Raw genomic sequence first — 14,159 nt, forward strand, 5'->3', positions numbered from 1 at the left:
ATTTGGTCTCCCACTTCTCCTTGTTCCCTCCACCTTCAGCATATAAATATATCCTCTTTGTCAATCTTTCCTCATTCATTTTCTCCATATGTCCATACCATTTCAACACACCCTTTTCTGCTCTCTCAACCACACTCAACCACATTACTACTCGATCAAACCACCTTGCACCACATATTGTCCTTAAGCATATCATTTCCAATACATCCATCCTTCTCCGTACAACCCTATCTATACCCCATGCCTTGCGACCATATAACAATGTTGGAATTACTATTCCTTCAAATACCCATTTTTGCTGTCTGAGATAACATTCTCTCCTTTCATGCATTCTTCATCACTCCCAGAACCTTTTGCCCCCTCCCCCACCCTGTGACTTACTTTTGCTTCCATAGTTCCATCCGCTACTAAATCTGCTCCCAGATATCTAAAACACTTCACTTCCTCCAATTTTTCTCCATTCAGACTTATTTATTTATTATTATACTTTGTAGCTGTCTCCCGTGTTAGCGAGGTAGCGTAAGGAAACAGATGAAAGAATGGCCCAACCCACCCACATACACATGTATATACATACATGTCCACACATGCACATATACATACCTATACATTTCAACATATACACATTTTTTTTTAAAATTTTCCAAAAGAAGGAACAGAGAAGGGGGCCATATGAGGATATTCCCTCAAAGGCCCAGTCCTCTGTTCTTAACGCTACCTCGCTAATGCGGGAAATGGCGAATAGTATGAAAAAAAAAAAAAAACATACGCAGACATACACATATATACACATGTGCATAATTCATACTTGCTACCTTTTTTCATTCCTGTCGCCACCCCGCCACACGTGAAATGACAACCTCCCTTCCCCCGCACACGCGCGAGGTAGCTCTAGGAAAAGACAACAAAGGCCACATTCGTTCACACTAAGTCTCTAGCTGTCATGTATGATGCACCTAACCCACAGCTCCCTTTCCACATCCAGGCCCCACAAAACTTTCCATGGTATACCTCAGATGATTCACATGCCCTGGTTCAATCCATTGACGGCACGTCGACCCCGGTATACCACATCGTTCCAATTCACTCTATTCCTTGCATGCCTTTCACCCTCCTGTATGTTCAGTCCCCAACCACTCAAAATCTTTTTCACTCCATCCTTCCACCTCCAATTTGGTCTCCCATTTCTCCTTGTTCCCTCCACTTCTGATGCATATATATCCTCTTTGTCAATCTTTCCTCACATATTCTCTCCATATGACCAAACCATTTCAATACACCCTCTTCTGCCCTCTCAGACATCTCATTTCCAACATATCCACCCTCCTGTGCACAACCCTATCTGTAGCCCATGCCTCACAACCATGTAACATTGTTGGAACCACTATTGCATGCATAGTGTCATTATATAATGGTAAGGGGGATAAAGGTGAGTGTACAGACCACGAAGTAAAAGTTTGTCAAGTATCAGGTAAGTTGTATGAGAGGCTAGTCATTCAGAGGGTGTATTCATGTTCACAGCATTAGACTGGGGAGGAGCAGCATGGTTTCTTAAGTGGTAAAGGATGTGTGGATCAAATGCTTTAAAGAATATGTGTGAGAGATCATAGTTTTTTATTGCAGTCATGGAAAAGGTCCACATCAAGGCTGCTCCATAAATGAAATAGAGGTTGATGAAAAGGAAAATGAAGAGACAAGGGAATGTACTTAAGAATTTTGGAGGAAGTAAAAAACACATTTTTTAAAGTGGGCTAGGTCATAGTTATTGGAAAAGACATGAGAGGGTAGAGACTTCCAAAAGATTAAAGGTGTAGGATAAGAAACATTTATGAAAAAAACCCAACCTTGAGTTTTTAGTGGCCACACATATATATGGCATATATGGATCTGGGGAAAGCATATGATGGGGTTGATAGAGATGCCTTGTGAAAAGGTCATAGAAATAGAAATACATAGAGTCGGGGGAAAAGCTACTAGAAGCAATAAAAAGGTTTAAAATATGTGTAGGAATAGAAAGGAAGTGATTGATTCCAAGTGAAGATTGGTCTGCAACAGGGGTGTGTGACGTCACTATGGTTCATTAATTTGCTCATGGGTGGGGTGGTGAGGGAGATAAGTGTGATTTAAGAGTCTTGTGGGAAGGGACAATTATGTGGTCAGTAAGGATTAAAGGGCTTAGAAGGTGAGTCAGTTGTTGGTGACAGATTCAGGTGAGAGACTGCAGAAGTTGGTGACTGAATTTGGAAGTGTGTGAAAGAAAGTTGAGAGTAAATGTAGATAAAAACAAGATTATTAGGGTTAGCAGGGTTGAGGTATAGGTTAGTTGAGGTGTAAGTTTGAGTGGAGAAAAATTTGAGGAAGTGAATTGGTTTAGATACCTGAGACTGGAATTGGCAGTTAATGGAACCATGGATACGTAAGTGAGTCACAGGATGGGTGGGGGCAAATATTCTTGGAGCACTGAAGAAAGTGCAGAAAGAGAGATTGGTATCTGGGATAGCAAAAATAGGTATGTCTGTAGTCCTTACAATGTTATATGGAGGCAAGGCATGGGCTATAGATAAGGCTGTGAAGTAGAGGGTGGGTGTGTTGGAAATGAAATGTATGAGGACACTATTTAGTGTGAGGTTGTTTGATCGAGTAAGTAATGAAAGGGTAAGAGAGAGGTGTAGTAATAAAGAGTGTGGTTGAGAGAGCTGAAAAGGATGAACTGAAATGGTTTTGACATATTGAGAGAAAGAGTGAGGAAAGGTTGGTGAAGAGGATGTACTTGGAGAGAACAGGGAGACTAAACTGGACATGGAATGATGAAAAGAAAATGATTTTTAGTGATTGGGGCTTGAACATGCAGGAGGTTGAAAGGTGTGCACAGGATAGTGAATTGGAATGATGTGGTATACAGGGGTTGACATGCTCACTTGAACCAGGGCATGTGAAGCATCTAGAGCAAGCCACGGAAAAATATCCTTTCTTTCCACACATTCTTCAGGACTTTCACCCCCTCGTCCACCTTATGTCTCACTTTTGCTTCTATGGTTCCATTTATTTCCATGTCCACTCCCAGGTATCTAAAATGCTTCATTTCCTCCAATTTTTCTCCATTCAAAACCACAGCCCAACTATTCTGCCCCTCAACCCTGCTAAACCTAATACCCTTGCTTTTATTCATATTTACTCTCGACTTACTGTCACGCAGTCTTCCAAATTCAGTCTCCAACTTCTGCAGTTTCTTGCTCAAATCTCTGTCAGCCCTATCATAGCTTTCTTCAAGTCCAGAAAAAGCCACATACAAATCCATATCAGGAGTAAGGTCAAGTTTGCTCTTACCTGATAAGTAAACTTGTTTTCCCTTCTGTAAGTAACCCTGTATGTTAAACATATTATGTACTATTCGATATGTTCTTGTTTTGATATAATTTTCTAGTTCTTTCTTTGAGCTAAATACTGAAGCAGCAATGCACTTTTTTTGGGAAACTGAATGTCTTTCCCATCTGATAGCATTGTTATATCAAGAAATTTGTTAATCATTTAATCATAACATTAAGTTTTCTTATCACCCCCAGACAGATCACCTAAGTATGTGCAGCACATCTTTGCTGTTACTGTCTTTGAAGATTATTTGTATTGGACAGACTGGGAGTTGAAGAGTGTTATGCGAGCCGAGAAATATTCTGGCAAAGACGTCCAGAAAATATATGATGCTGTGCATCGGCCAATGGACATCCATGTTTACCATCCCTTCAGGCAACTACCATGTATGTTTTATTATTACAATGATGTTAATTTATTGTAGATCATCAGTTGTGACTCAATGCATTTAAGAAAGTGTTAGTCCAGGTAAGCTTGTAGCTTCAACACATTCTTATACTAAGGATCAAACTGCATTGATTTTTAGTATTTTCTGTACAGTTAATTTTCAAAGGGTTCTCTTCAAAAGTGTCCATAATCCATCAGAAAATTTAATTATTAATTTGACATTACCTATAAAGAGAAAAATTTTCTTGATCTGGTTCCCTTCAGACTATCTACCTATCTATTTATATCTCTGAAATCTATTCCCTTCAGGAACTCCCTCAGTGGGGTGGCCACAGCAATAGTCTCCATAACTAACGAACTCCAATTCTGCTTCTTCACCTATAGTGCCTTACCCTTAAAAGGCTGCTGGCAGATGGCCAGTCTAGCACAGTGTTTGCAGAGACTCCTACCTAACTAATGTTGCTTCCCACTACTTCTACCTAATGTTGCTACCTACTCCTTCTACCTAATGTTGTTCCCTACTACTTCTACCTAATGCTGCTACCTACTACTATCTAATGTTGCTACCCACTACTTCTACCTAATGTTGCTTCTTACTACTACTACCTAATGTTGCTACCTACTAGTCCTACTTAATGTTTCTACCTAAATGTTCCTACCTACTAATTCTATCTATTGCTCCTACCATTTTGCCAGAAGGCAGGGTTAGCACATAGCACTTGCCACAGGAAAATCTAGAGTTATGGAGAATGAGCTATGTGAGTTAAGTGTTGTCAAGTGTTGTGTGTGACAAGGAGAGATATATTGTATGTTTGTGGACAGAGTGCCAGCAGTCTACGTGTATGTGAGGCAGAAAGAAAAGACAGCTACCTGAGTCAGAGGATTGCAACTTGATGACCAATGAAGTGCTTGGGTCACTATGCAGCTATCACTAATCCTTGTGATACCTAAACAGGTAGCACTGGTAATATATCTCCCTTGCTTTGCTTGCCTACCATCTGCTACCCACATCTATGTATGATATGTATTGTATTTATCATGAAGTATTAATATTAGCTCTCAATATTTTCAAAAAATTATCATGCCAAGTAAGCTTGAAGTTTCAATTGTATCTTCAAATTTTTCATGACTGTGTGCATTTTGATATTAGGGATCAGATAGCATTGATTTTGAATCTTTTGCTGCCTAGTTTATTCTCAGGGATGCTTTCAAAAGGGTCACTTGTCCATTAAGAAATGAAATTATGATTTGATGTCACTATAACTTTTTAACATCAAAAGGAGATACATTTTCTAGTTCTGACTAAAACTTCTTTAAGTCCATATTGAGTAGAAAAAATTGTGAAGCCTAAAGAAAATTTGTGAAAAATAATTCTATAAATAGTACTTTAATTTGCTTGTCAGTAAACAGTTGATGAATTTTTTACAGTAAAACCTGTCTTAGCCATAATTCAACACAAAGAAATGTTCAAAACAGCATGATTTTCAAATTCAATGGGCTCCCAACCCTGTGTGTCTTAGAAAGCAACTAAAACGGAAGGGAGCGGGGGGGCTGGAAATCTCCCCTCTCTTTTTTTTTTTTTTTCAAAGAAGGAACAGAGAAGGGGGCCAGGTGAAGATATTCCCTCAAAGGCCCAGTCCTCTGTTCTTAACGCTACCTCGCTTATGCAGGAAATGGCGAATAGTATGAAAGAAAGATTTCTAACTGCGCACACGCCACACCAAAGCAGTTAGTGTACTTGTCATCCAATGTTTTGTGTTTACTGTCTCCTATGTGCTTTCTGGTGCAGTAGTGTGTACTGGTCATGCACATTTGTGTATGGCCCCTCTCAAGTACTGTCTGCATTTTTTTTAATGTTAAAGGCTCCAGTCATGGACAAAAGTCCACATCACTTGAAATATAGAGAGAACTTGAAAGGGAAAAAGAAAAGACAAGGTAGAATAAGCATGATTTTAAGTGGAAGTGAAAAACCTGTCTTTTAAAATGTGCTAGGACATATTTGTTGGGAAAGACTCTAGAGTTCCAAAGCTCTGAGGTGTAGGGAAAGAAGCAGTTATCAAAATGGTTCACCCTTGAGTTGCTGATGGCCACACACTGATCATGTTATGCAGCAGCTTGCTGAGTGTCATGTGGTCTAGCTATTGGTGGGGGCACACAAGCTGCCAGCTCTTGGGAGCAAAGATCAGAGTAATACTTACAGAAGAGGAAAAGTGAACCAACATTGTGGCTTAGGCAAGAGGGTCAAGTTCAGAAGTTAGTCTGGAGGAGTTTATGAGTCAGACTGCTTTCAACTTGATTCTGTCAAGTAAGGATACAGGACTAGAACCATCCCTGATACAGGAATGAATCTGTGCTTTGTATGAATGGGGCAACTGTTCAGAAGAAAAGAAGTTTTGACATCTAAACAGGACACTCAGTTGCCTTACAGCTCCTTGAAGTCATCTGCATCTTGAACAAAGTGCAAGAGGATTGTTGTGAGCATTGAAAAGAAGATAGAGCTTTGCAAGAGGTTGGCTAAGGGTGAGTCCAATTTGGCACTTTTTGGCACTTATAAAGGACTTCAGTGATACCATGACAACTATTTACATCACCAAGCAGCAGAAGATAGAGGCATTTAGTAGTGCTTATTTGTTTACACAGGTTGTATCTCTAATCCAGCACTCTGTAATTCAGTAACTCCCATGGTCTGACACATTTTGAATCTGCCACTATTAGTTTGTGGATCTGCTGCCTGGGTGGTGCTGTTAGCAGCACTAAGGTGCCAAAATCTGTTACACTGCAGCTGAGCTAATCAGCAATCTTGTTAAAGTCTTATATTCAATTTTTTGCTGAAAATGAAAGCCAGAAAAGTTTAAAGCTTCGGAAACCTTTGAAAGGAGCCAAGAGTACAGAATTAGACAGTGCACTTCTAAAGGGGGTTGAGCTCCCATGTGATGAAGGTGTAAGCATTACTGGCGAGATGCTTATTGAGCAGGCCAAAGTTTTCCATAGAGAAGTAAAGGTAGACTATGACTGAATGTTTGCAAGGATGGTTACACAAGTTTAAGTGGAGACATGGAATTTCAGTACACAGTGTATGCAGTAAAAGCTTAGTGCTGACACGGAAGCTTTTAGTGTAAAGTCGTATTGAAAGAATCAATAAAAACTCCAATTATGTAATAAAAACCAACAGCAATATGTACTGGGTGAGAGAGTGTATGAGCTGGCTGCTTGGCTGGGACTGATGCAGCGTGGGATGGCTGCCTTGGTAACAATAAAACTACAATAGCAACAGGAGTTGACCATAGGGGTTCCCTTAGGGGTCGAGATCTATTTTCCAGCATTTTCTGTGGTCTGGCAATGGCCAGTACCTAAGGTTGCTAAATTAGATAAGTTCAACTGGTGTATATTGATATTTAACTGTATGAAATATTTATGCATATATGAAATATTTCAAGTACCTATGATTTTATAGAGTTGAACCCAAACCTCCCATTGACACCAAGAATCTTTTAGTTCTCCCTTTTGATAATAATTTTACTTTACTTCCCATGTTGCTTAAATCCTTTAATGTAAATATTACCTCCAGCAACAATAATACTATAAAGAATATCTTAATCAGGAACTCACCAGAAAATTCTCCTGGATGCATCTATAAAGTGCCATGTAAAAATTGTGATTAAGTTTTATTATGGGCAGACTGGTAAGGATCTTTCTGTTAGACTTAAGCACATGAATATAGTACAAGAACAGGAAAAGAATCAAATGCCTTGTTTAATTACATTAAAAACTATGATCATTGTATTGACTGGAGTAATGCCATCTCAGTTATTAACTTTAACTCCAGTACCACAAGAAATATTATTGAATCTTCTATTATTGAATACACGAAGAATTATACCTTGATATTAGTGATGGTCTATACAAATTGGATAACTTCATCATTGATAAAATTTGTAAACAGTTCGCCATCTTGTCCACATAATAAGTTTATGATACGCTCGTTGTCTGTCGGACAATCGCATGTTTACCAAATGGCGTCCTAGCTACGTCTTTATTGTATATCAACTGATTGTTATATTTCTTTCTTGTATCTCCCCTGGTGATGTGATTATTACTCGAAAGTGCACTTGGGAACTTATGGTGTTTCATTTTCCCCATGGACTGACTCATAGGAATGAAAAGATGTAGTGAAAAGATTTTGAGCGATCAGGGCCTGAACATACAGGAAAGTGAAAGGTGTGCAAGGAATAGAGTGAATTGGGACGATGTGGTATGCTGGGGTAGACGTGCTGTCAGTGGATCAATTGAACCAGGGCATGTGAAGCATCTGGGTTAAACCATGGAAAGTTTTGTGGGGCCTGGATGTGGAAAGGGAACTGTGGTTTTGGTGCATTACACATGACAGCTAGAGACAGTGTGAATGAATGTGGCCTTTGTTGTCTTTTTCTAGTGCTACCATGCATACACACAGGGGGAGGGGGTTGCCATATCAGATGTGGGGGGGTGGCGGCAGGAATGGATGAGGGTAGCATGTATGAATATGTTATTTATTATACTTTGTCACTGTCTCCCACGTTAGTGAGGTAACGCAAGGAAACGGACGAAAGAATGGCCCAACCCACCCACATACACATGTATATACATACAGGTGCACACACGCACATATACATACCTATACATCTCAACTTATACATATATATACACACAGACATATACATATATATATACATGTACATAATTCATACTGTCTGCCTTTATTCATTCCCATCGCCACCCCATCACACATGAAATAACAACGCCCTCCCCCCTCATGTGTGCGAGGTAGCGCTAGGATGAGACAACCAAGGCCACATTGGTTCACATTCAGTCTCAAGCTGTCATGTATAATGCACCGAAACTACAGCTCCCTTTCCACATCCAGGCCCCACAGAACTTTCCATGGTTTACCCCAGACGCTTCACATGCCCTGGTTCAATCCATTGACAGCACGTCGACCTCAGTATACCACATCGTTCCAATTCACTCTATTACTTGCATGTCTTTCACCCTCCTGCATGTTCAGGCCCCGATCACTCAAAATCTTTTTCACTCCATCTTTCCACCTAAAATTTGGTCTCCCACATCTCCTCGTTCCCTCCATTTCTGACACATATATCCTCTTGGTCAATCTTTCCTCTGTCATTCTCTCCATGTGACCAAACTATTTCAAAACACCCTCTTCTGCTCTCTCAACCACACTCTTTTTATTACCACACATCTCTCATACCCTTACATTACTTACTCGATCAAACCACCTCACACCACATATTGTCCTCAAACATCTCATTCCCAGCACATCCACCCTCCTCCGCGCAACTCTATCTATACCCCACGCCTTGCAACCATATAACATTGTTGGAACCACTATTCCTTCAAACATACCCATTTTTGCTTTCCGAGATAATGTTCTCGACTTCCACACATTTTTTCAGGGCTCCCAGAACTTTTGCCCCCTCCCCTACCCTATGATTCACTTCCGCTGCCAAATCCACTCCCAGATATCTAAAACACTTCACTTCCTCCAGTTTTTCTCCATTCTAACTTACCTCCCAATTGACTTGTCCCTCAACCCTACTGTACCTAAAAACCTTGCTCTTATTCACATTTACTCTCAGCTTACTTCTTTCCCACACTTTACCAAACTCAGTCACCAGCTTCTGCAGTTTCTCATCCGAGTCAGCCACCAGCGCTGTATCATCAGTGAACAACAAGTGACTCACATCCCAAGCACTCTCATTCACAACAGACTGCATACTTGCCCCTTTCTCCAAATCTCTTGCATTCACCTCCCTAACAACCCCATCCATAAACAAATTAAACAACCATGGAGACATCACGCACCCCTGCCGCAAACGAACATTCACTGAGAACCAATCACTTTCCTCTCTTCCTACATGTACACATGCCTTACATCCTCGACAAGAACTGTTCACTGCTTCTAACAACTTGCCTCCCTCACCATATATTCTTAATACCTTCCACAGAGCATCTCTATCAACTCATATGCCTTCTCCAGATCCATAAATGCTACACACAAATCCATTTGCTTTTCTAAGTATCTCTCACATACATTCTTCAAAGCAAACACCAGATCCACACATCCTCTACCACTTCTGAAACCACACTGCTCTTCCCCAGTCTGATGCTCTGTACATGCCTTGACCCTCTCAATCAATACCCTCCCATATAATTTCCCAGGAATACTCAACAGACTTATACTCTTGCCAGCCCCTGTCCACTCAAATATTTTTAAGAATTATCATGATGGAGTCGAACAAATCTGTGGCCCCTAGTCCTCAGCTTCATGGGATGCTAAGAATCTTTGGGGTTCTGCCTGACTTTACTGCCAGTGAAAGGGAGGGATCTGGTAGTAAGTGGTACTGGCCCCTTCCAGGACCTGTTCCTCTCTGTTAGACATTCTTGTTTTTCTTCTCACTGCACCAACATTTGTGGTGTCTCTTGTAACCTTTCCTCTGTTAACACCATCTGTTGAACACCTCTTCTAATATCCTACTTTTCTCTGAGACACAGTTGTCTAATGTTGATCTCATCAGTCCCTTTTTCATATCCAACTATAATCGCCACTCACAATTCCAGTTCAAAAGGTGGTATTTGTGCTTATTCCAAGAGCATCACATCTGTTGTAAGCCTCAAGGCCCTTGAGTCCCCAAACTTTGATGTTATGTGGTTCGAGATCTGTCTCCCAACTACCACACTTTTCCTCTGTTTCTCCTATTGCTCTCCCAGTTCTATAGATTTTAAGCCTTTCTTCGAATATCTAAACTCCTGCCATGAGACTGTGCTGTTCTTTCACCTTCAAGCTGAGATTCTCTACCTCAGGTATTTCATCGTTCACCATAGGGAATGTTTGAATTCCTCCCATATAGATAGTGAAAGAATTAAAGCCCTCATGTTCTCCATTCTCATTTATTTAGAGTAAAGTATCTCCCACCCTACCCATATTTCTGACTACTGTGACCACTCTCCCAATATTCTGGCTTTTTTTTTCACCTCTAATCCAATCCTTGTAAGTACACAATCTTACTCCCACTTGGTTCATCTAATCACACTCTCAAAAATGTATCTATTCTAACAGCACCTCCCCCTCCAGCAGCCCCTTCTAAGCTTAAATACTGGCACCTCAACAAAGCAAAAATGTATCTATTCTGATAGCACCTCACCCTCCAGCAGCCCCTTCTAAGCTTGAATACTGGCACCTCAACAAAGTTGACAGGAATAACTCTCATTGCTTCTTTTCTGACTTTCCTTGGGTAGATTATTGTCTCTTATGTGGTGATGCTTCCGTTTCAGATAAATGCATAGCAGAGGTTATTTTTGCAATACTGGAAGCATTTATCTCCTCTTCCTGTAAGACAACCTCTTCATCCAGTTTACCGTTCAACTGTTCTTGTTCTGAGATCAATCAGTCAAGGGATCAGGCATATCAGGCTTGGTAAAACTTTCCTTCCTTGGGCTCCCATTCAGCTTTTACCACTGCAAGCATGTTATTCATGAAAGTATTCCTTTAATCGAAGGAAGTGCAATAATCTCTCCTCATCATCCACTGGTAGGTCTTTAGCAAAGGGCATCTCTAACAACTGGTCTCTCTACCTTTCCCTCACTTTTCCATTCTGATGGTGCTATTGCTGTCTCTGCTGTAGGCATAGCAACTTTCTTTGGTTCCCATTTTTCCTCATAATCCATCTTGGATGACTTGAAAATTCCTTCACCACCTGATGCTCCTCTTATTGATACTATGCCTGCCACTGCTGCCTCCCCATGAATATCTTTTTGAAGACTCTGAAAAGCGCTTCTCTCTCTGGACACAAGTGAGGCTTATGGTCCTGATTGCATTCATCCCTGTGTGCCTCTGAACTTGCACCTGTACCAGTTCATCTGTTCCATTTCTGTTTAAATACCAAAACTTTTCTTTATCCTTGAAAGCATGCATTGACACATCCTATCCCTAAAAAAGGTGACCGTTCTGATTCCTCTAACTATTGTCCAGTAGCTATGCAATCTACCATTTCTAAAGTCTTTGGATCCCTCCTCAGCTCCCATATCCTTAGACACCTTGAAAATCATAGCCTCTCCATGATCACCGGTATGGCCTCCATAAGGCGAGCTCCACTGGTGATATTCTGTCCTGTCTTATTAATTTGTGGTCATCATCCCTGAAAGATTTTGGGAGTTATGCATAGTTGTAAAAGCTTTTGACAGGGTATGGTATTGGGACCTAATCTCGTAAGCTTCTTCCTTTTGGCATCCTTTCCTTAGTTTGCTTCTTCATATCTAGCTTCCTCTCTGGCTAATCTTTCTCTGTGGTTATTGGTAGATCAGCCTCCCCTCCTTTTCCCCATCAACAGCAGTGTCCCTCAAGGTTCTTTCCTGTTCCCTACACCTTTTCGAAAGATGAACTCTGTTTTTAATGTCTCCAGGACTCTGTTTTTACTCATCTCTCTATCGAAAACTCCCCTCAATTCTCGTCTCTCCTTTGACAGTTCTGTAATTCCATCTCTTGACTCGATGAACCTTTTTTTTTTTTTTTTTTCGCTGTCTCCCGCATTTGCGAGGTAGCGCAAGGAAACAGACAAAAGAAATGGCCCAACCCACCCCCAGACACATGTATATACATACGTCTACACACGCAAATATACATACCTACACAGCTTTCCATGGTTTACCCCAGATGCTTCACATGCCCTGATTCAATCCACTGACAGCACATCAACCCCGGTATACCACATCGATCCAATTCACTCTATTCCTTGCCCTCCTTTCACCCTCCTGCATGTTCAGGCCCCGATCACACAAAATCTTTTTCACTCCATCTTTCCACCTCCAATTTGGTCTCTCACTTCTCGTTCCCTCCACCTCCGACACATATATCCTCTAGGTCAATCTTTCCTCAGTCATTCTCTCCATGTGCCCAAACCATTTCAAAACACCCTCTTCTGCTCTCTCAACCACACTCTTTTTATTTCCACACATCTCTCTTACCCTTACGTTGCTTACTCGATCAAACCACCTCACACCACACATTGTCCTCGAACATCTCATTTCCAGCACATCCATCCTCCTGCGCTCAACTCTATCCATAGCCCACGCCTCGCAACCATACAACATTGTTGGAACCACTATTCCTTCAAACATACCCATTTTTGCTTTCCGAGATAATGTTCTTGACTTCCACACATTCTTCAAGGCTCCCAGAATTTTCGCCCCCTCCCCCACCCTATGATCCACTTCCGCTTCCATGGTTCCATCTGCTGCCAGATCCATCCCAGATATCTAAAACACTTTACTTCCTCCAGTTTTTCTCCATTCAAACTTACCTCCCAATTGACTTGACCCTCAACCCTACTGTACCTAATAACCTTGCTCTTATTCACATTTACTCTTAACTTTCTTCTTTCACACACTTTACCAAACTCAGTCACCAGCTTCTGCAGTTTCTCACATGAATCAGCCACCAGCGCTGTATCATCAACGAACAACATCTGACTCACTTCCCAAGCTCTCTCATCCCCAACAGACTTCATACTTGCCCCTCTTTCCAAAACTCTTGCATTTACCTCCCTAACAACCCCATCCATAAACCAATTAAACAACCATGGAGACATAACACACCCCTGCCGCAAACCTACATTCACTGAGAACCAATCACTTTCCTCTCTTCCTACACGTACACATGCCTTACATCCTCGATAAAAACTTTTCACTGCTTCTAACAACTTGCCTCCCACACCATATATTCTTAATACCTTCCACAGAGCATCTCTATCAACTCTATCATATGCCTTCTCCAGATCCATAAATGCTACATACAAATCCATTTGCTTTTCTAAGTATTTCTCACATACATTCTTCAAAGCAACATACTTGGTATTATTTTAACATCCACTCCTTGGATACCCCACATTACAGGAGTAGCTAAGTCTGCCTCAAAGCAACTGGGTGTCCTGTTTAGATGTTGAAACTTCATTTCTTCAAAACAGTCGCTCCATTTATACAAAGGATTGATTTGTCTTGTATGGAGTACTGGTCTCACATTGTGATGGTTCTAGCTCTGTATCCTTCCTTACATGAGAATCAAAAGCAGTTCGACATATAAACTGTCCCAGACTGACTTCCAAACTTGGCTCTTTTGCACTATGCTGCAATGTTAGTTGAATTTCCCCTTTTCTATAGGTATTACTCAGGTTTATGTTCCCAAGAGCCAGCATGCCCCCAGCACTAGCTAGAGTGCACAATACTCAGCACGATGCTGCATCACATGATTTGTGTGGCCATTGGCAACTCAAGGGTGGACTGTTTTGATAACTGCTTCTTTCCCTACATGTCTAAGCTATGAAACTCTCTAGCTTCTCACATCATTCCCA

At 41.0% G+C, this 14,159-nt stretch overlaps 1 protein-coding gene across 1 annotated transcript in view; it reads left to right on the plus strand.

The window, feature by feature from the left end:
• LRP1 (LDL receptor protein 1) overlaps positions 1-14,159 on the plus strand; it is a 1,167,923-nt gene that overhangs the window by 850,073 nt on the left and 303,691 nt on the right. Inside the window, exon 50 of the mRNA XM_071663699.1 lies at positions 3,564-3,755. Within this exon, the coding sequence (XP_071519800.1) occupies positions 3,564-3,755 (192 nt within the window). The remainder of the gene's footprint in view (positions 1-3,563; positions 3,756-14,159) is intronic.

Source organism: Panulirus ornatus, chromosome 1 (genome assembly GCF_036320965.1).
Source record: "Panulirus ornatus isolate Po-2019 chromosome 1, ASM3632096v1, whole genome shotgun sequence".
Lineage (NCBI taxonomy): Eukaryota > Metazoa > Arthropoda > Malacostraca > Decapoda > Palinuridae > Panulirus > Panulirus ornatus.